The following is a 20,794-nucleotide window of genomic DNA, read 5'->3' on the forward strand; positions in this document are numbered from 1 at the left end:
AACCTTTCTTTCCTAATTCTGTAATCATAACATCTTTTAAAAAATAATTTTGGACTCTGATGAAAATAACAAAAGCGTCAAAAGACACAATATCGTCCTGTTTACCCCATCTTCCCAATTCTACATCATTAAAGGGGCAGTGCTCTCTAAAAATGATGTGGTCTCAAATTGAAGGGCAGAACGAAAAAAAATATTTGGCCGCAGCCGTTTCTGCAGAACGCCACCTACAGAGCTGCAATGTATTGAAATTTCCACAAACACATCACGCTCCAGCAGTCACACAAAGATCGAATTTTATATAGTTGTCAGCCGATGTTATGAAGGAAATACGTTGTACACGACAGAAATAGAATACACTAGGCCTGATTTTGACATCAATCTCCCGACTGAACATCTTCCGTTGAACGCGGTATCTAAACCACCTTGGCGTGTACGACCTATTTCCGTCATAACATCGGCTGACAACTATATAAAGTTCGATCTTTGCATGACTGCTGGAGCGTGATGTGTTTATGGAAATTTCAATACATTGCAGCTCCATTACGATGGCGTTCTGAAGAAAACGGCTTCGGCCAAATTTTTTTTTTTTTAGTTTGCCCGTCAATTTGAGACCACATCATTTTTAGAGTGCAGTGTCCCTTTAAACTCCGTTTTAGTAACAAAATTTCGGACTTGAATATAAATTACTATATTTCAATCGCAACAAGTGTACTGTTTACCTCATCTTCCCCCATTCTACAATCATTAATCATCAGACTCCGTTTTCTTCCAGACGCAACCACATTCATTCTTCCAGTCCCGTCTCCGAAATTCACCGGTACACCATCAATAGTCCATTGCACTTCACCACTTTCGTTGGACAATTCAACGGTAAACACGGCGCGAGTCATTTCTTCCACTTCTAGGTCGCTCAAGTCTGTTTTCAATTCGGCACAAGTCGGCACGACAAACAGTTTAGCCTTGCAAATGCTCTGTTCAATCTGCACAATTGGAATTGCGTTTTGTTAAGATACTGGAAACAGAGTTACATTTTCCAGAGTAACAGATAGGAAAGTTAAAAAAATAGAAAAACATTTGATCAAACATGAAAATTTAGATTGTTGGCTAAACCGAACCCTACGTTGATTAAGCTGTGGTGAATATTAGTCCTGCCCCGGATACATAAAGTGATAATTTATATTCATAGACAGAGAGTTAATGAACCAGGTTGAACATATTAAATCTATGTAACAAGATAAAGACAATTAAAATACGTCCTGCAAATTTCTAATGTTCTAAAAACTGGATTGACCATCAGGCTGATATTTTGTGATCTTTTTCAAGCTCAACGTCCAATCTCGCACTATACACTTTTTACATACTCAACAATAAACTAGCTACTGCTTAGCATCATCAAACAATAATTTGATCCTACAGAAAACATATGGTGACATTTTCCATACTGCGACCCACCTTAGCTGATATTATTGATCTGTCATCACGAATACAGCATTGTGCGATTTCCAAAACATATTTGTTATCGACATTCGTCATGACAGCATCATCCTCTCCTGTTAGTTCGACATCATTTTTGTACCAGGTGATCTGTCACAAAAAGAATCCAGAGTTTACATATGTCACACTACATTGAATCAATGTATCAGTACGATGTATGGAGATTAATATTCATGAAAATTCAACAGGAACAAATCCTGTGGAGAACATTGTAAAATCTATACTCTTCAAATGCATATAAACCTGAATATGGTCAGCTGACACTTGTCAGGCGCAATTGTCAGTAACTAGCAGGGAATTAAATAGAACGTCGTATGTCAACAGTCACAGATGAAATCATGTACAATTTATGATATCAGGACATATGTGCTACGTGTATTTGGGAATTAAACATTAAACAGGCTCTTAGAAGTACAAAACTTCAGTATTGCAACAAATAATATGTTTATAATGCCAAATTTGTTCCACTCAATGCCTTTTGACTGACTCTCATCAGGTGCGAAGGTCACAAAATGCAGTTAATCAAATTAGAAAGATAACAAGAATAAAACTGTCATACCGGCACTCCTGGTTTATTCGAGATGCACACAAATCTTGCGGTTTCGTTCTCAACAGCTTTAACATCGTCAGGCGGAATTTCAATACCGACAGGCACCACTTTCAAAGACGCCGTTGCTTCCTTGTTCCCACATAGTATTTTCACGTCTCCCGAGTCCTCGATTTCCGCTTTGGATACAGTCAAAGACCTCTTACATCCATCTGAGGTGACGGTACATCGGGAGTTTGAAATTGGTGTTCCGTTTAGCATCCAGGTCGAAGAGTATTTCTCTTTCGTGACCTCGCAAGTGAAAGTAATGTCTTCTCCTTTGCAGCATTTGATGTCTTGTGGGGTTGACATGAATCCAGGTTGAATTTCTGAAATAGGTTTCGGAGATTTGACATAACAGTTATGTAACTCGAAACAAAAGCTACCAGCAATGCCGTAATTCTATTTTTACATATAATAATGTAGATTTTGTGTAATTGAACTAAATACTAAAGAATCTGTGTTTTTTGTCTACTTGAAATTTTACTTGAAATTTTTCTTATAAAAACTACTTATATCATGAGTCAGTGTGTATGTCGCGACAACATCAATCACACAAATATACGACATTGTATTCCTATTTCCATGACCTAATAGGTGAGTCACAATTGCTGGAAAACTATATTACCAGTAACTGTCAAGTTGGCAGAGCATCGCGTATCCTGGCCCACGATCTGGTTTGTATATTCCCCTGCCTCGTCCATACCAACATCGTCGATTAGTAGTCTCCTGAATACATCGTCTGACAGAAATATGACGCGATCCGTCTCATGCAGCAGTTCGTTTCCAATCATCCATTCCACTTCTGCGTTCGGACGCGAAAGTCGGCATTCGAACACGACGTTGTCTCGTTCTGTCGCATCCAAGTTTTTCAAATGCTCAACGTAGTACGCAGGCGGGTCATCGACCCACAGTAAAGCACTGGTGGATATGTCACCCTCAATCTCGCATGTGATACAATTCCTAGACAGAAATAGGCTAGTTTGAAGAAAATATCTGAAGTATAGCAGATTGAATTGGAGAGAAGAAATATTAATTCATTTTGAAATCAAAGACAATGACCAAAGGTGGTTCAAGTAATCACCGTTCGTCCTCAAGTAGAAATAGAAGTAGCACAGTTAATTTCTACTCAAACAAAGTAGGAGAGGTGATTTCCAAGCATGCATTCTACCCGTAGAATTACCTTAAAACTGAAAGCGATTAGCAGAATATAAGTCTTCTTGTGATTAATTATTTTGTTACTGATTGCCTCTGACAATTATTATTATGGAATTTATTTTTGTTATAAGCTCAACAGTCCAGGAATTACTTAATGTAAAATAAAGAATTAAAATAATATATTCATACTGAAATAAATCCGAATATTTTAGGCTGACACTCATCAGGGGTAGTCGTCAATAACTTGTAAAGTAGTAAGTAGGACATTGTTAATAAACAATTGTATTAACCATTACCTGTCATCTTCCACACATTCTTTTATCGTGAGACTCCTGGTTTTGTATTCCTCCGAAATCACAAATTTTTCTTGATCGCTGTCGATCATCCTTTTATCGTCTCCCGATCCGATAAACCAAGATACCTTCGCGTCACGCGGAGACACGACACAAGACATAACGCCGACACCCATATGTGGCACAGAGACGTCTGCTAACTCTTGTAAGAACTTTGTAGGAGCACCTTACGAATACGCAATGCTTTATGGAGATTTACTACAACTAATATATAGCTACACATACTTTCAACTGCCACAATGGCGGACGATTCAGCAAATCTGACGAGAACTTTATATTTTCCGGAATCGCTGATTCCGCACCATGGCAGAGTCAAGCTTCTTGTAGTTCCATGACATACAGAGACTGCATTTGCACCCAGTATCACAGGCTGGTCATCTTTATACCAAACCGCTTGTGCTGTATCATTTGATACTTCACAAGAGAGCACGAGTTGGTCTTTTTCAAATAGAACTTGATTTTCGAGTGGTTTTGTGATGATGACGCCGTCTGAAAACGCAATCACAAAATTATGGCACAATTATATAATTGGAAAGATTGAATTTGGAGTTGGTAAAATCAGGTATGAGTAACCTACGTTTATACAAAGCATAAATTTAATCACATTCTTCCAATCTTGAAGTAATGATCTTACCTGGTTCTGATTTTTCCTAATATAATTTCATTATTTCACTACAAGACTGCTGTTCTATGTAATGATAGGAAGATATTGAAGCGACTTGGAGAACTTTTTCAGTCAGACACTCACCTTACTATATTATTGTTATTACATAGAAGAACCAACTTGTCCAAAATTTGGAAAATCTTAAAAAGTATCCGTGATTGTGTCTCATTCTATAGATTACACTGGTCTACAAATTTGAACTTTTTTTTCAGGTTTGGGTTTTGACAACTGATTGAAATTCTGATGCAATAAACACTGTTTTACCTGTATTAATCTAGCTTTAATTAGCAAACAAGCATTCTATATTCGATTCACGCAAATCTGAGTTGTTTTTATTAAAACTTTATGCCCCGGAATAAAAAAAATAGGCATGCAAAAGAGCAACCATAATAATTATTGATAAAATACAACAATGAGCCTGAAAGAAGCTTACAGGAAAGCCGTTAAGATTTCGGGCAAAGCGTTTGATAGTAGCTGCTCAAGAATGGGTGTGCCACCGACCATAGAACGGCGAGAAGACTAGTAATCACATAATCACGGCTCTTGATTGGCTAATCGGCTATGCTTCAATGATCACAGCAGCAGCAGCTTGCTGATTAGGTGTTCAAGGAGTCTGCTACCGGCGGGGGTTCTGCAAGCGCATTGTTGGTAGGTTCGCAGATGATGATTTAAGATTTATTCAGGACATGTTGAGGTAAGAAATACATGATGAACAAACAACAGCTGCTTCACAAACCCTTTTACAGCATGAGTGCTTTATTGTGAAGGAAGCGGCTGTAGCCTACACGCCGTGTGTTATCGAGGAAAAGCAAAGGCGCTTATGCAAGGGGTGAACGAATTCCCCGTACATGCTTGATGATTATCGGATCTAACCTGTCACTGTCATATTTGCCGTGACTTGGTCCGCCCCGCATTTGCATGTGTATTGTCCCACGTCAGACTTCGATATTGCTTTAACGATTAAAGATCTCTGCTTGCCAGTAGCTATTATTTCATACTTGTTGTCTCCGTTCTGAATTTCCGTGTCACCGAAAAACCACTGCACCACTCCTGACAGCCTGAAAAAGTTTGGAGTTTGAAATTGGAGTTTCATTTCATTTACGGGTAATGGGCAACTTATGGTTGAATAACAAATCTAGACACTTAGCATCTTGCACAGGGTATAAACTGCATATGCAATATGCAGCTACAGATATAGAAGTAGCATTACTTAGTAATTGGACATGCGAACGTAGCTGTCGGTTGAAATTCCTCAGCTTCAACATCTTTTAATTTGCCAGCCAGCTTGGCTTGTGATTCCTGGATATGCAATTTGGCTTTTGTTGAAGTATTTTTCACCTTGCAGTGAATAAGAGATTCGTCTCTTTGCTACAAAATAACAGATGTTATATTTGAAAAACATAATATTCAATGATAGTGCTACTTACATTGAGATTGTTGATCGTCAAAGCCAATTTTGTCCCTTCGTGATGAAGATGGTATTTCTCTGAACTTTCAATGAGTTTATTTCCAAGAAACCAAGCGACGGCCACTGGTTTCACTGTGTCAATTTCACATTCCAAAGTGGCATTTTCACCTTCCACGCCAATGGTCTTCTGCAAAGGCTTCACGAAACATACTTCCAACTCTGAAATATGGTATACGTGTTTTCATTCATGATCATATATACAGAATTATATGTAAACTTCATATTTACAAAAATAGCTAACAAAACGTATCAGATGCCATAAAAGCTATGTCCAATTGATTAGTATATTCATATTGAAACAGACCATAATATTTTCAAAAATCGCCCGTCAGTATAGTATAGAATTGCAGAAATCCTGTATATCATTGTCAGCCGAATATTAGAGTAATTTGTAATGCGTACCTGTCACAGTTAGGTTCATAGAGGATTGATTGTCAAATGAATCACAAGTCCATGTTGATTGATCCTCTAATGAAGCACTTGATATCCGTAGCCTTCGTATTACATCGTAGGCTTCAGGGATAAATCTGTATATGATAAGTTGTGTGCATATCCGATAAATGATAAGAATTGTCCATTGCACCATACCTTTCATTTGCCGCTATTTCCTCTCCGTTTCGAAGCCATCTGACATTTCTGTTACTTCTACTTACTGAGCATTCCAAAACAACTTCATCAAATTCCATACATGCGACATCATTGAGACTGCTTGCGAATGACACGGGCGGTTCTGAAAATGTTAAATATCACATGAGCAACAAGAAACAATAAAATACTTCAATAAGTGTGAATAAAGTCCACTTGACATGCAGAGTATAATATCAAAATCAAATATAATCTTGAAACAGTTTTTCACAGCATAATGAAATTTAAAATGAATACAAACCGACCTATCACAAAAAGCTTGGCTTCTGACACTGCTTTCTTGGAAGTGAATTTGATCGCTGATGGATCTCCCAACTTGCACCGATGCAGCTTCAAAATATGCTGCTTTCCGTTGCTGATTATCTCAACCTTTTTACCGGCTTTGAGCTTTTTGCCGTCTGCAACAGACATGGTATTATCAATACAGCATCGCCACATAATGAAGAAAGAAAATTACCTTTATACCAAGCCAATGGTATTTCATCATAATTAGTCTCTACTTTGAATGTAGCTGTTGTTTTTTCGATCGCCGTGATGTCTTCCAAAGGCTTGATTATCTTTACAGTATATTCTGCAATGGCAGTGTGCAAAAGTTTTTGAATAAATAAAGTTGAAGAACAACAAATTTGGTGGATTTGTCTAGATAGCAATAATATTAGAATTGTATATTACATTCATATTGGAATAAATCTAAATATTTTTGGATGGCTATAATCAGGATTCAATCTTCAGCACCAAGTAAAAGTTTTAGAGGAACTTTGTATATCAACAACCATATAACCAAATATGAAAATGTCCCAACTCAGGGTATGCCAATTGCAGTAAAATCTGATAATAGTATATTGAGTATAAGCCATCTCTTCGCCTCCATTATTCGAATTTCCTGTGCAAGTGACGTCATATTTGGTGAAACACCGGTTGATAAAGTTCTTTTCAATTCTCAGCTAGTTGCTGACGATAACCCCTGACAAGTGTCAGCCGAAAATATTGGAGTTTATTTCAATATGGATATATTATTCCGTTGCACACCTAAGTTCTGTAGCTCCGAGTGTCTCTGCAACAATAATATCTGCGACATACCTTCAACGTAAAGCATTGACGTTGACCTTTCCTCTTCTGCATGCGCAGATATCTCCGCTCTGTCATCGTCCAAAGCTGCGCTGTGAATTATCATCCAGTGCCGCTTGTCCTCTACGCCGAAAGTAAAACTTTTCGATACGGCCAGCTTGGCGCCATTTTTAAACCACGAGACTTCCACGTCCGAATGAGACAATTCGATGTCGAAGCGAACTTCGTCACGTTCGATGACTCTCTTCTCTTCTACTTCTCTCAAAAATTTGATAGGACGAGCTGTGGTAGGAGACAATGTTTTAGGCAACATTCATGAACAGCTATGTCAATTAATACACGGAGTACAAATAAGAGAAACAATGCAGCGTGTACAATAAAGGCCGTTGGATTGTGACACAAATATGGTTAACAATGATTAAATTAGCAACTCAGTACTATGGTTAAATCAGATCACAGCCAATGCTAATTGGAATCCAATGTGTGTTTGAATCGTATAACTACCGTATACAAAAAGGAATTCAATGAATGAATTCAAAGTGAGGACATAATCAAACTGAAAATAAAAACAACAACGGAGAGATAGAATAAATCTTAAATCATTTCTGACCTAACCAAGATTACAGCAAAAATCTGCACATAAATCGGACTTAGTAGAAATTTCACCGGTGTTGGGCCATCCATATTATCTCCAGCTACCCACATCATTTCCAGTATTGGGTAATAGTGTTTTTCATTGAAAAGTCTTTGATCTATCTTGATACATGTACTATTACATACATATATACGGACTCCAACCAAAGTTGACTTTGCAGGTTTTGTAATGCCTTCATAAATTGATGCAATAAGGAAATGTGTGATTATAGTAGCCTATTATATGCCAAATAATTATGGTAATGGTCCGTCATATGACCACATTCTCATACCAAAATGTTAGGTAGCTCAAAGCTTGTATTTAATAAAATTACCTTCGACTGTCAACTTGGCCGTGGTCCTAGCATCATCAGCATCACAGGTGTATTTTTTCTCGTCTTCAAACGTACAACATTTGATAACCAACGCTCGTTTACATCCGTCGCAGATAATATCGTATTTTTCCGACTGGTGTATTTCAAGGCGCGCTTTGTACCAACGTACGACGGCTGTAGGTCTTGACACCACACACTCAAATGTCACATCCGATTTTTCCTCCGTCTTCATATCTTGCAATAACGTCATGAAATCGACGGGAGGCTCGAGTACATTGAGACGTGCTGTCGAGTTTGCGTTTGACGCTATGATCTTTACTTCTCCAGTGTGTTTTGGATCTGATTTCTTGATTGTTATGCGGTGTTTACGTCCGATTGATTCAATGCTGTCATGAATAAACAGATTTAATAAGCATCGCTACCTAATAGAAATAACTCCACAAATTACTACGGTACTTAACTTTAATACCCAATTTCACCTTATATCAGAGTTGACTAAAATAGGGGCACTTTTTCAGATTTGACTGCCGCGTAACCCGAGATTTAACGTCTTTTGTGGTCTTTTTGAGTATTTTATGATAGAAAAGAGAAAAATTTGTCAAAAAAGAGGACATTTGGACAAAGAGAGGACATGTCTTCAAAAAGGAGGACAAATCCTCCTAAATGTGGGCGAATGGTAACCCTACAAATAGGAATTTTTCACACGTATCAAAACTACTTCAATTGGAGGTAAAAATACAAGTGTCTGAAAAGCAGATCAGCAAGTGTATAAACAATAGATTTGGTATTGTAGTAGTTGGTTAAAGGCGGCTACCTTCGAAATTACAAGATGTATCTTCGCGACTAACACTAAATGACTAATAACACCGCAAATGGTAGGGTTTGTGAAAATATATTCAGCTACCATGATACAGGGGTTCATTTCGCTCCTAAATGTGATTAAAACATCTCAAAAGTACTTTCAACTATTCAAAATCCAATTCGTAAAAAACAAGCTGTGTTGTTTAAGAATTGTGGAAATGGGAGAAGACTAATAACCACTTGTGTATGTACTGCAAGAGGTCAAATCAATATATTTGAATTAATTTGTTACTGACCAGGTCAATACATTTACATAAGAAATATAAGTAATCGGTTAATGTCCACAGGTGTAGACACAAGTCTATGAACAGGTTTACTGAACACCAACGTTGGTTTGAACTCACTTGATATTATCACCAGATGTTACATGCTCATCATTGATATACCATCTAGCATTCACGTCGTTATGCGAGATTTCACACTCGAAATTGGCCGGGTGACCTTCCAAAACCTCTAAATCTCGCAACGCTTGACGTATCTTGATACTGCGACCTGCGACAAGAAAGTATAATAACATCAACATTGAGTTTAAGCCGTCTGAGAGCCTGGATTGCTCAAACTTTCATGCCAGTAATACAGTGATACAGTCGTTGATATACAATGTTCTTTTCAATTTTCTACTAGTTGCCAGCTACTACCCAAATATCTCAATATGTATAAATTATCCAACTCTTGAAAGTCTGTTCCTCCAAGAATCTCTCTTCAGAAAGAATAATAGGGAAATGATAAACTAGGAGTAGCATCAAAGTTGAATACAGGATACCGCATAATATTTCATAAGCCAGTCACTTACCTGACACGGTCAATACACATTTTGTGTTATCGCCTTCACATTTGCAAGAATACACATTTTCGTCGTTATACGAAACTTTTGATAGTACAAGTTTTCTCCACTTCCCCTCTGATATAATTTCGCAATCTTCAGACGATGGCAGTTCCTCATTTCCTTTATACCAAGCAACCTAAAAATAATTGATGTGGTTAAAGTAGTCAGCATTGCTACTCAAGCAGAAATAGAAGTAGCACCGAAAAATTTCTACTCAAATACAAAACCACTACAATGTCTGTAAAGTACTAGAGTTTCAAAAAGTAGATCCAATCGAATGTTTGCATATTTACGTTTGCATATTTTTCGACGTAATCAGTACTTGGTTACTTTCAAAATTGCAATATGGATCTTCGAACGCAAAAAGGATAATGCTGAGCGCCAGGTGAGGAAGCCATGGATGCTACTAATGAGGTCTTTGGTCTGACCCGGCTGGGGATTGAACCAGCAACCTACCGGTAAAGAAGCTTAACACTCCACCATTACACTATCTTGTCGGTATTGTGTTATTTTATTTAAAAAATTGTGTAAAAATAAGTAGGTTTGGGCTACGGCAAATGAATTTACAGTAGAAATGGAAGCAATATAAAACATTACCACATCAATAAGTGGTACAAGCATGTAGAACCTATTTAGGACTCCGAAAAAGTAAAAGTACTTTGTTACTGATCAGCTCTGCTATTAACTCAATGTGAGTAGCAGGGATGTAATGACTCGAGTCATGACTCGACTCGAGTCAGACTCAAGTCGAGATTTTTCGGTGACTCGAGTTGACTCGGGTCATTTTCTTAAAAATGGAAAATGACTCGACTCGACTGGAGTCAATTTCTGTATCGACTCGACTTGTACTCGAGTCGTTGCGAATGACTCAGACCAAGTCATGTGACTCGAGACTGGGTCTATACCAACACAGGCATTTCATTGTAATTTCGAAGAATGGTAAAGTTATCACACTATTATTATTTCGTCTATCAGTACTTGTACTTGAAAACGCTACCAGAAACTGTTAAAACTGAGGAAAATTAATATATTATGAATGCAAAGCATTCGATATCACCGAGGAGAGCTGTAAAAAGTGAGTTTTACATGACATCAACTTGGAACTGAACGCTAACAGTCAACGCAATGACTTGGACTCGGACTCGAGTCAAAACTATAAAAGTGGGATTGACCTGTGACTCGGAACCTTGCGACTTGGTTACAACCCTGGTGAGTAGTGTGACTACAGGAGGCGCTATTATTGCGTTCATTGCAGATGGTAGCGAGAAAACAGCATTCACATTCACAATAACGACAAACGTATGTATTAACAACAATGAAAGAGTGACAACGGACAACTTTGCAGCATGTAAATGTAAGTCTGAAAATTCATGCAACACAAACCTTTCCGTGACTCTTGCTGACTTCGCACTCAAGCTCAACAGTTTGCAATTCCAATACATTAACATCTTCCAGCTTTTTGATGAACACAACAGGAGCGTCTTTCACCGTAAGCTGCGCGGTCGTCTTGAGTTCGGCTGCCACAAACGCGAATTCAGCGGCTTCATCCGGCGTCACGTCTGATAGGATGAGAATATGCTTTGTATCTTCGGCACGGATCTTAACAGAATCGCTTCTGGATATCTTGACTCCGTTGCGATACCATGAGCCTAAAAATGGCAGAAACAACATATTCTTATAGCAGTGAATACATATTTTTTTCTTCACCGCTGATTAGAATGCGAAAGTGCATGTAAAAGTGTATTTCTGAGTACTAAAGATGGACTCCATTATATTCAGGTTGATTTGTTGCTATACAAACATATTTACATCGGAGTTGCATCATGAGATGCAAAATTTATGGCACAATACTGACTGATAGAGTCTCATCCAAAAATATTTAGGTTTATCTCAGTACGAACAATGAACATGAACGTACTATTCAATTGCATATTGAAATTTGTACCTCCAAGAAACTCTTTGACTGACAGAAATTAGGAGCGTGCCTTTCCAAAATACTTTTTAATTCTACTTGAGTACTTATGAAGCTGAATCTAAAATCAGTACTTAGTACTTTAGTACATTCCAACTTGTATTGAATTTTGCAGCACTGCTTTTAACTGATTAGGATTATTGACTCATAAAAGCTGAGTTGGAAATTAGTACTTCCAATAAAACTTGTACTGAATTATGCAGAGCTGCTTTAAACTAATAAGCGTCATTGACTACTAAGAAACTTCCACATTTCTGGATTACATACACAAAGGTGTATGATCTACTAAGCATTGAAATTCTCACCTCGAACATTCGGAACGTTCAATTCACATTCTAGCATAACGGTGTCCCCTTCCGCGGCATTCACATTGATGAGGCGTTTCGTAAAGGCAATTGGAATATTCTGCACCGTCAAAGTTGCTTTCCCCTGATAAAACAATGGTTTAAATTACAAAGTTAAGTTAGATGCTAATGTCAATGCTACCTTAAGATTTTCCGCTACGATCGATATCTCTGAGTTATCATCCAGCGTTACGTCATTGAATTGAATTTTATGTTCACAGCCATTTGATTTGATGTCGACGGCACTCGATTGGAGTAATTTCACCCCATTTTTGTACCACACAACTTTGACGTTTTCATGTGATAGTATACAAGCAAAGCACGCATTGTCTCCTTCCATTACAGAAACATCCTTCAGAGGTGTCGCGAATTCAATGTTACGGGCTGTAAGAAAATGAAACGATACTTCAACAATATTACATATACCAAACGAAGTATACAGACACTTTTTATATACTAGAAATCTATGTACGATAGTTATCTGACTATGATTTTGGTGAGCTATATTTCAGCATATTACACAGTAAAGTGTAATTTTCTTTCCAGGCAGTCAACAAACAGATGTTCTAAGCTCACCAGCAATAGACATTGAAGCAACTGTCTTCACTTTTCCTGCAATACACGAATACTCGCTTTCATCCTCGTGGGTGGAATGTTTTACGATCAAACGATGTATATTTCCTTCTCGAGAAATTTCAAACTTTCCGTTGCTCGTGATTACGGCGCCTTTTCCCCTGAAAGTGTGAATTAAAATATTATTGGAGTGAGCAATTCATAAGTATTCAGTAAGTGAAATGAATAATCTTCATTTCGTCATTTCGTCTTCATTTCAACTCAAAGCACATTTGGAAAAAATTATTAAATATACAACTGAGAAGGGGTTCCTAATTCTAATCACATTCTGATCATACATTATGGGGTATTGAAATGCTATGGCATTCATAGAAAAGGAGTAATATATATTACGATAACTATATGCAAGTGAACACACTCACTTAATCCATTTCACTTCCTCATTCTCGTCAGCCACCTCGCATTCGAAAACAGCATTGCCGAATTCCACGACCGACGCATCCTCCAAATGCTTTAAAAACTTTGTGTTATCCCTAAATTGTCGTGATAATATGTCAAGACTTGTTGAGATATATGTGGCATACAATAAATATACTATCAACTACTCACGTGACTTTTGTAACGGAATCAAATCCCTCAAAAACTTCTGTTGAAGTGAACATTTGTTCTGTCAATGTACCCGCTGTCGATTCAATCCGTCTTTGCCCGACAGTGGAGCTTGCTAGCATTCTATGCGATTTAACTGCACTCGTCGAAGAAACCTTTTCCATTTCAATGTCTTGCACTGTCGCTTGTTCGTGACTGGCTTGAATCACCGATGTTGAAGTAGTTGTAGACAACACAGCTGCATGATGCAAATATCCAGTCTGATCAGTTATCTCTGCTGCTGCAATGGCTTGATAACTGAAAAAAATAAAATTGTATTGTCATTTATAACAAAAATAAATATTCCTTGATCATTTCTTTGATTATGACAGTATTCAACTTACCGAATATTCCTATGTTAAAACATTCACAGACTGAATGAGGCTATCGACAAACAAGACAGGATAATACTGTAGAGTGTACATCATTACAATCGTAATTGAGATACGGATAAATATTGCTCTGAAATACTCATTATTTATTACAACAACCCTTTTCTTGCCTGAGTAACTCAGAAGAATAAGTGAGAAAATTTGAATGTTCCATTGATTACCTTTCAGATAAATTTTCTGTTTCAGCTTCTTGCAAAGCAACAGTAACTTCTTGTCGCGGATAGGCTATATCTTTATAACCGTGCTTCATCGAAGTGCCTGTCTTTGTTGCATCTCCTCCATCCTCTGATGATGTTTAGTGAGTGTGGAAAATGATATGAATGGAAGATGGGCATGGGAATACAAATATCATGAGTAAGATATGAGTACATGAGATGAAACTTGTGACTTGTGAATACGCAATGATCGAAAATATACTCAAGATGTAGCGGTAAAAATGAATTGCGATAATCGGGATTAAAATGGCCATGAAACACATACCCGGCTTAACTTTTAGCACAGCTTCATCAGCTGCTATATCATCAAAACGGACGCTATAGCTGGCAGCATCATCCAATCCACAATCCTTTGGAAACATAAAGTCGTAACTCAGTATAGAGATTTAAATCATTGATTTGAAGTAACCTTTATAGTCAAATAAAACTTTTTTTCATCCTGTTTGGTTTCATATTTATCTCCGTCAATATTGACTTTGGTTCCATTTTTGTACCAGACAGGCTCTGAAACATTTTCCGATGACGTTTCAACCACAAACGTTGCTGGTTCTCTGACCGATGTTTCGATGGGCCGCAGTTTGCAAGTAATGGCCATCAGAGTCACTGTGAACAAATGTGCAGTGAAGGTTAAGCAATGTGCTGGTCTCAATAACTGATAGCAACTGTGTGATATGACATTAACGTACCTCTGCATTTGCTGATAACATCTGGGTTGGGTCTTGCTTGGCAGCTGAATTCTCCGATATCATCTTTTTCCATTCCGGTAATAATCAATTTATGTATCTTTCCGTCAACAACCGGTCGATACTTTGCAGTCAGATAGATTTTGTCAGACTTTTTGAACCACGTCACGGGCACGTTCGGGTGTGAAAGCTCGCATAACAATATGGCTTCGTCTCCAATCTGGATTATGTTCAATCGAAGAAACAGGATCGAGAATTATTTTATTGAAGCAAATATTTTGATCAAACTTATATTTTTACTATTTTCCAAGTATTATAGAGTTTTTATTTTTAATTCAACCAAACTACAAAACAAACAGAAAGCATCAATGATGATACAGAAAAATAATGCAAACACAGTATTCGCTATCGAGTAAGACTGATTGATACAACCCTTACAGGCCAGCACGTCCTATCACACCATCATAAAAACAAGTACACTGTCTCTACATGATACAGTTGTGAAGGTGTTATCAAAAGACGGAATATCAAGAAATAGTAGCAAAGATATGAAATTGGAATAGCTAATAGGGTAACAGTGTTAGTAAATCCTTTATAAATGCATCATACTGCATTTCTTGGATTGTTGTGGTAATTAATTCTAAACGATAGATCCTATATGGTGCACATATAAAAATCCACGAACCGCTGGTTTTATCCAAGCTAGATCTAAATTTTATTAGACTACTGTCGTTTATTTGGAAACATCCAATTCATGCCATTCATGTTATGATTGTCTAAATGTCTATCGTATACGATGGATCTCTCGGCTACATTACTGGGTATATTATGAAGCACTAATTAACACCTTACCTTCAATGCCACATCCATCAGTTCATTTGTGAAATGCAAACCCTCAATGGGTTTGAGGTCGATCATCTCGGATTGATCTTCGTCCTCTACCGATATATGCCGAATCTTTTTCTCAAGACGCTTAATCTCCTCTTCATCCTCAGCAGCTGAAACAATATAAGTCATTCTGCTCATCTGCATGAAACAATATTCACAAACGTTTGCTTAATATTTACTAACCAGGAAAATTGAGTGGCTACCATATCGGTTTATCATTAGAAATTGATCATTCTCATCATTGTAAAATCGTATTAGGAACTCACGAATGACTGTTAGCTTTCCGGACGTCTTGCTACCGTTATCCAGAGTGCAAGAGTATTCGATCTCATCTTCTGCTTTGCAGTCAAGCACTAGAAGACGTCTCATCTTTTTCATTACAAGTATCTTATATTTCTTATTCTGTCAAAAGCATTCAGCAATATGATAGACACAATTCTATTAATGAGTCATAGTGATGGATACCTTCTGTGTAATTTCAGTCTCTCCTGCAAACCATTTGACTTTGACATCGTCATTGTTAACAGTGCATTCAAAGGTGGCTGTTTTTCCTTCAATGGCTTCTTGGTCAGATATTGGAGACAAAAATTCCAAACCTTGACATTGGATTAATTGAATCATACATAAGGCTATTCAACAATTACACACAATACAAATACCAATGAATTCATGACACACAATTTCAAAAGTGCCATCTGCTATTGGATATTGTCTTAAAGAGGTATGCTTTCTCAATCGAATGAAAAGACAAAACTAATAACATTTAGGCTTGCAGCTTACGAGTACATGTGTATATTTTTTTCAATATCAAGTTATTAGCAGGATTGTAATGACTCGAGTCCAACTTGAGTCACGATTTTCTGATGACTCAACTCGACTAGAGTCATTGTCTCAAAATACGGAAATGACTCGACTCGAGTCAATACACAGATTGTGCATGACTTGAACCAAGTTATATGACTCTAGACTCAGACGGCCAAGACCAACATTTCATTGTAATTTCAAACAATAGTAAAGTAACCACACTATTGGGATTAGGTCTATTGGTCCAGGTACTTGAAAATGCGACCAGAAACTGCTAAAGGTGGGGAAAACTAGTATATTATATATGCGAACCATTCGATATCAAAAAACAGAGTTATATAAATTGGATTTACCAGAATTTAACTGAGAACTGATCAGTCAACATAATGACAGGGACTCGGACTCAAGTCATAATACCATGACTTGAACTCGACCCTCTGCTCGGACTTGACTCGGTGGTGAATTGAAATTGACTCAATTTGACTCAAGTCAAAACTATAAATGTGAGTTGACTTGTGACTCAGAGCCTTGTGACTTGGTTACAACCCTGGTTATTAGTATACGGTATCAATTGTAAAGATATTTTGAATAGTAACGTCGTGTATTTAGGGCCAGCCAGCCAGGAAAATTGATATTGGTCCAACTTTGAATTTTCATAAAGGCATGCATTTAAGTGGTGTGTCGGTGTTTAGTTCTAAACTTACTTTTATCTGGAAAAATAACTCTTGTAAGCGTCTCAGTGTCGTCGTCGTTATCGACAATTTTGCACTTATAAATGACACCGTTATCTTTGTCTCGGTTCGTGGCTGGTATGGTGAGCTTTCTCTTTCGGCCAGCGCTCGAGATTTTATAATTTCTCCCATGCTTCAATTTCTCGTCACCACGATACCATTCCAATCGAGCACGTTCTAACGAAGTTTCGCACTCTAATGTGAGAGCATCCCCGTCCTCTGCAGCAATCTCTTCCGGCAGTGGAGTTGTGAAGACGATAGCTAGAGTGATTCAGATGAATTCAATGATATCATGATAATTCTGATGCAGCTGAGTTCCCAAGGATCATTCTCGGCCAATGATTTTCTATTTATATTCGACATAATCTGATTGGGGGTGAATTAGGTTATACCATGTTTATATTATAGTGAATACCAATCAGGGATATATAGAACTCCGGGATGGCTGACTGCGTCAATTGCGTCATCGCGGTATTACCTAAGTGGGTCCAGATTCGCGCATTCAGTTTTGATTCACGTTACGGTCAGCCGCTTCATCTGTGTGTAATTTTAAGTTTTTGAGAGCGGTAGAGGCATATAATATCCATGTTTATGTTATTATATAAAGCTAGAGGTTAACTAGGTTATGAGATGTTCAGGTAGTCTGAAACTTTGCGGTATTAGCCCTATTCCTTCAGCAGCAATTTACCGGTATACCGGTAAGGCCATTTACTCGCCTTCGGAATATCTCTGCTTCTGTAGTATCTCATGTAACATGATTTGCTGCGCTGATAATCGTGAGAAGATAACAAAATGTAGAATAATTTCCAACGTTAACATTGATATCCGCAGTACGATTTTGATTACGCCTTGCGGTATGTTTTTCATTTACCGGCATGTTATGCGAATGTATGTCACTATCCAAGGCTGTACATTGCACAAGTACAAGTGTACATTTACACTGTGCCGTGTCAACTATGAAGGCGACCGTTAGGAGGGACTTTGTCAGTTAAGATCTTGTACTATAGATTAATATGTGAATATGCAGGTATAGTGCTGGCTGCTGGTATTGCAGGCTTACCGGTATTCCAGATCATGGCTGGATTATTCCTAGTAAGAATTGGAGCCACTGAGTACACCACCGGTGTGCAAGATTCAAGAGGAATTTCAATTGAGAATAACCAAACATTTGAATCTAATACAAACACAACACAACGCGTCAAGGTCTTTGCAGTTGTGTAAGTGTCCATAGCAACTGTTGAATCCAATCTCTTGTTACAGATACTATTCATCAGTAACATGTCTGGTAAAACAAGGCAGGCATATGTTTGTTAATGAGCGGCACCTCAATGCTACAGTACTGGAATTATACTTCAACAGAAGTGCACTGTTGTGAACTACCAATGGCTGACTCCCAGTATATGGCCACAACATTTGTTGACCATTTGCTCTTACTGAGGCCATGAAGATGCCCACTCCCTTGAATGGATAAGCCAACACAATCGTCAGAACAAGAGACGACCCTGAGATACGGCCTGTCTTTACCATATAAACACTTATAGCCTATAGGCTATAGGCCTGTACGATGGAGGAAGAGAAAACTCTGAAGATTGCTTTCAATTTGCAAGGTTTAGTCAAATCGTTGCAATAACGCATGGACCTCTCCTCAGTCGGCCCAAGGTAAGTTTGGCTGATTCTAGTGATACGTTATTACATGAGCGATTTACATTAATCTTGATGTGGTTAAAGTAGTCTGCATTGCTACTCAAGTAACAGTCGTATTCCCGAGCGTACTGGTATTTAAACTTCCTTAAGTAGCTGTAAAGTGAAATGCCTGCAAGGTACTCAAGTTTGGAGATGGCTGTTTCCGAATTACAAGATGTATCTTCGAAAATAGGCAACAACTACTTGAGTACTGCAATGAAGTAGAAGTTCTTCACTACTGACCAACTCTGCATACATCTATATATATTCTTAAGGTTAATTTGTGTCTCTAAATACATCATTTGTTTATTTTTGTTGCAGATTCCGGAAAAACAAACGCGATGTTCCAGCATTTGCATCACGTCAACAGTGGATATCCTGATATATTATACTGGGCACATTCCATTGAAATCTTGGCAAAGATGGCCACGATTTGAATATTTGGATCTCGTGCCTCCTCACCGAGATGATTTTTTTACATGGAATCATCTATCGCTCTATCGGAAAATCTGCAAGACAATGATACTGAATATTTCTCAACTGATAAATGGCATGAAATGCTTCAGGAGGCCCATTCGTGATGTACCGTTAAGCCATGGTGGCAATTTCTTCACTGCGGTCATGAAACTATTTCTCGGTGAACAAAATATCAGCTGAATTCAACAACTGGGTCTACCGAATGCTTCTTGAATTGATAATGATATGTACCAAACTTCTACCCGAGGCTACATTTGAACCTGAAGTATCAATGGTGTGTTGATTTCTTGATCAACTTTCATTGAGTGACATAGAAGCTGACAATGCTGCTATCACAATTTCGAGTCCTTACAGGCCGTGCTATCTTTTTGTTATTGGAAATGCTCCATGGCAGGGGTGCATTTAAAATAAACGGTGTTTGAAATACTATGTTTAAAATATGCTTTAAACAGTGTTTTAAACAAAGGCCTTTTGAAAAAAATTCTTCCAACGTTGTAAAATTATGCCATAATTGTGTAAATACTTTCTAAAATACGTGTTATATGAGCCTACGGACGATTACCACCCGATATAGCCGACTAATATCGATATGGGATGGCTGGAACCCTCAAAATAGTCGGTTCAACGGCAATAGCACAGATATTTCGTCAAAGGAGCTATATTTACACTATATTTGCAATTGTCAATGTCAATCCAATATGACGTCACTATTGAATATTCTTGACGTCATGGCTTAAAAAAAGTATATTTTATATAAGGGCCTGGTTTTGAATATGTTTGTTTTAAATGCAACCCTATACTCCATGGTAATTGTCGGTTAACGCGAATTGAAACGGTTGATTTAATCAATCCTATTACCCCCCCCCCCATCCCAGCTGCAAGGTTTCCGACAATGGCTTGTAAATAGGTAGAAGACGCTGATATTATTCGTTATTCACTCTGTTATTTATGGCCTGATGCAGATTATATGATGTGTAGAAATTAAACACATTCATGATTTACTGAAATTCAGAGTTGTGATAGTTTACTTGGTTGGCTATACAGCAGTGTTGAACTTTACTAGGTTGGCTATACAGCAGTAAGGTTGTGATAATGGAAGAATGTCTAGCTTAACTAACTCTTCCGCAAAAGGTTGAGGATCGTTATTCTAGAAACAGCTGTATTGCTAGCTTGCAGAAAAGTGGATATTTCGAGGCAGATTGCAGGTAACTTTCTGGACCTACTTAGGTAATGGCCAAAATGAAGTCAGCCATCCCGGAGTTCTATATATCCCTGATACCAATCAACAAAATGGTT

The 20,794-nt window shown here is 37.8% G+C and overlaps 1 protein-coding gene and 1 long non-coding RNA gene across 2 annotated transcripts in view; one reads left to right on the top strand and one right to left on the bottom strand.

Annotated features, from left to right (window-relative positions):
- Positions 1-20,794, bottom strand: part of LOC145439972 (titin-like) — a 515,551-nt gene that overhangs the window by 171,889 nt on the left and 322,868 nt on the right. The window contains exons 129-159 of the mRNA XM_080317640.1: positions 17,312-17,599; positions 16,269-16,399; positions 16,070-16,205; positions 15,768-15,913; positions 14,919-15,135; positions 14,642-14,835; positions 14,498-14,582; positions 14,179-14,302; positions 13,590-13,883; positions 13,403-13,513; positions 12,984-13,141; positions 12,550-12,791; positions 12,369-12,492; positions 11,475-11,740; positions 10,059-10,227; positions 9,610-9,757; positions 8,405-8,790; positions 7,449-7,718; positions 6,826-6,939; positions 6,614-6,766; positions 6,312-6,453; positions 6,126-6,250; positions 5,683-5,882; positions 5,466-5,623; positions 5,129-5,313; positions 3,817-4,080; positions 3,535-3,757; positions 2,709-3,043; positions 2,054-2,409; positions 1,453-1,584; positions 720-980 (exon numbers count right to left, since the gene is read on the bottom strand). Of these exons, the coding sequence (XP_080173766.1) occupies positions 720-980; positions 1,453-1,584; positions 2,054-2,409; positions 2,709-3,043; positions 3,535-3,757; positions 3,817-4,080; positions 5,129-5,313; positions 5,466-5,623; positions 5,683-5,882; positions 6,126-6,250; positions 6,312-6,453; positions 6,614-6,766; positions 6,826-6,939; positions 7,449-7,718; positions 8,405-8,790; positions 9,610-9,757; positions 10,059-10,227; positions 11,475-11,740; positions 12,369-12,492; positions 12,550-12,791; positions 12,984-13,141; positions 13,403-13,513; positions 13,590-13,883; positions 14,179-14,302; positions 14,498-14,582; positions 14,642-14,835; positions 14,919-15,135; positions 15,768-15,913; positions 16,070-16,205; positions 16,269-16,399; positions 17,312-17,599 (6,137 nt within the window). The remainder of the gene's footprint in view (positions 1-719; positions 981-1,452; positions 1,585-2,053; positions 2,410-2,708; positions 3,044-3,534; positions 3,758-3,816; positions 4,081-5,128; positions 5,314-5,465; positions 5,624-5,682; positions 5,883-6,125; positions 6,251-6,311; positions 6,454-6,613; positions 6,767-6,825; positions 6,940-7,448; positions 7,719-8,404; positions 8,791-9,609; positions 9,758-10,058; positions 10,228-11,474; positions 11,741-12,368; positions 12,493-12,549; positions 12,792-12,983; positions 13,142-13,402; positions 13,514-13,589; positions 13,884-14,178; positions 14,303-14,497; positions 14,583-14,641; positions 14,836-14,918; positions 15,136-15,767; positions 15,914-16,069; positions 16,206-16,268; positions 16,400-17,311; positions 17,600-20,794) is intronic.
- On the top strand, positions 18,081-19,758 carry LOC145439643 (uncharacterized). The gene is made up of 3 exons (XR_013915304.1): positions 18,081-18,541; positions 18,599-18,997; positions 19,343-19,758. It is a non-coding gene; the product is annotated as an uncharacterized LOC145439643 (long non-coding RNA).

The sequence above is a fragment of the Botryllus schlosseri genome, chromosome 5 (genome assembly GCF_051294905.1).
Source record: "Botryllus schlosseri isolate E-star chromosome 5, Bs_hap1, whole genome shotgun sequence".
Lineage (NCBI taxonomy): Eukaryota > Metazoa > Chordata > Ascidiacea > Stolidobranchia > Styelidae > Botryllus > Botryllus schlosseri.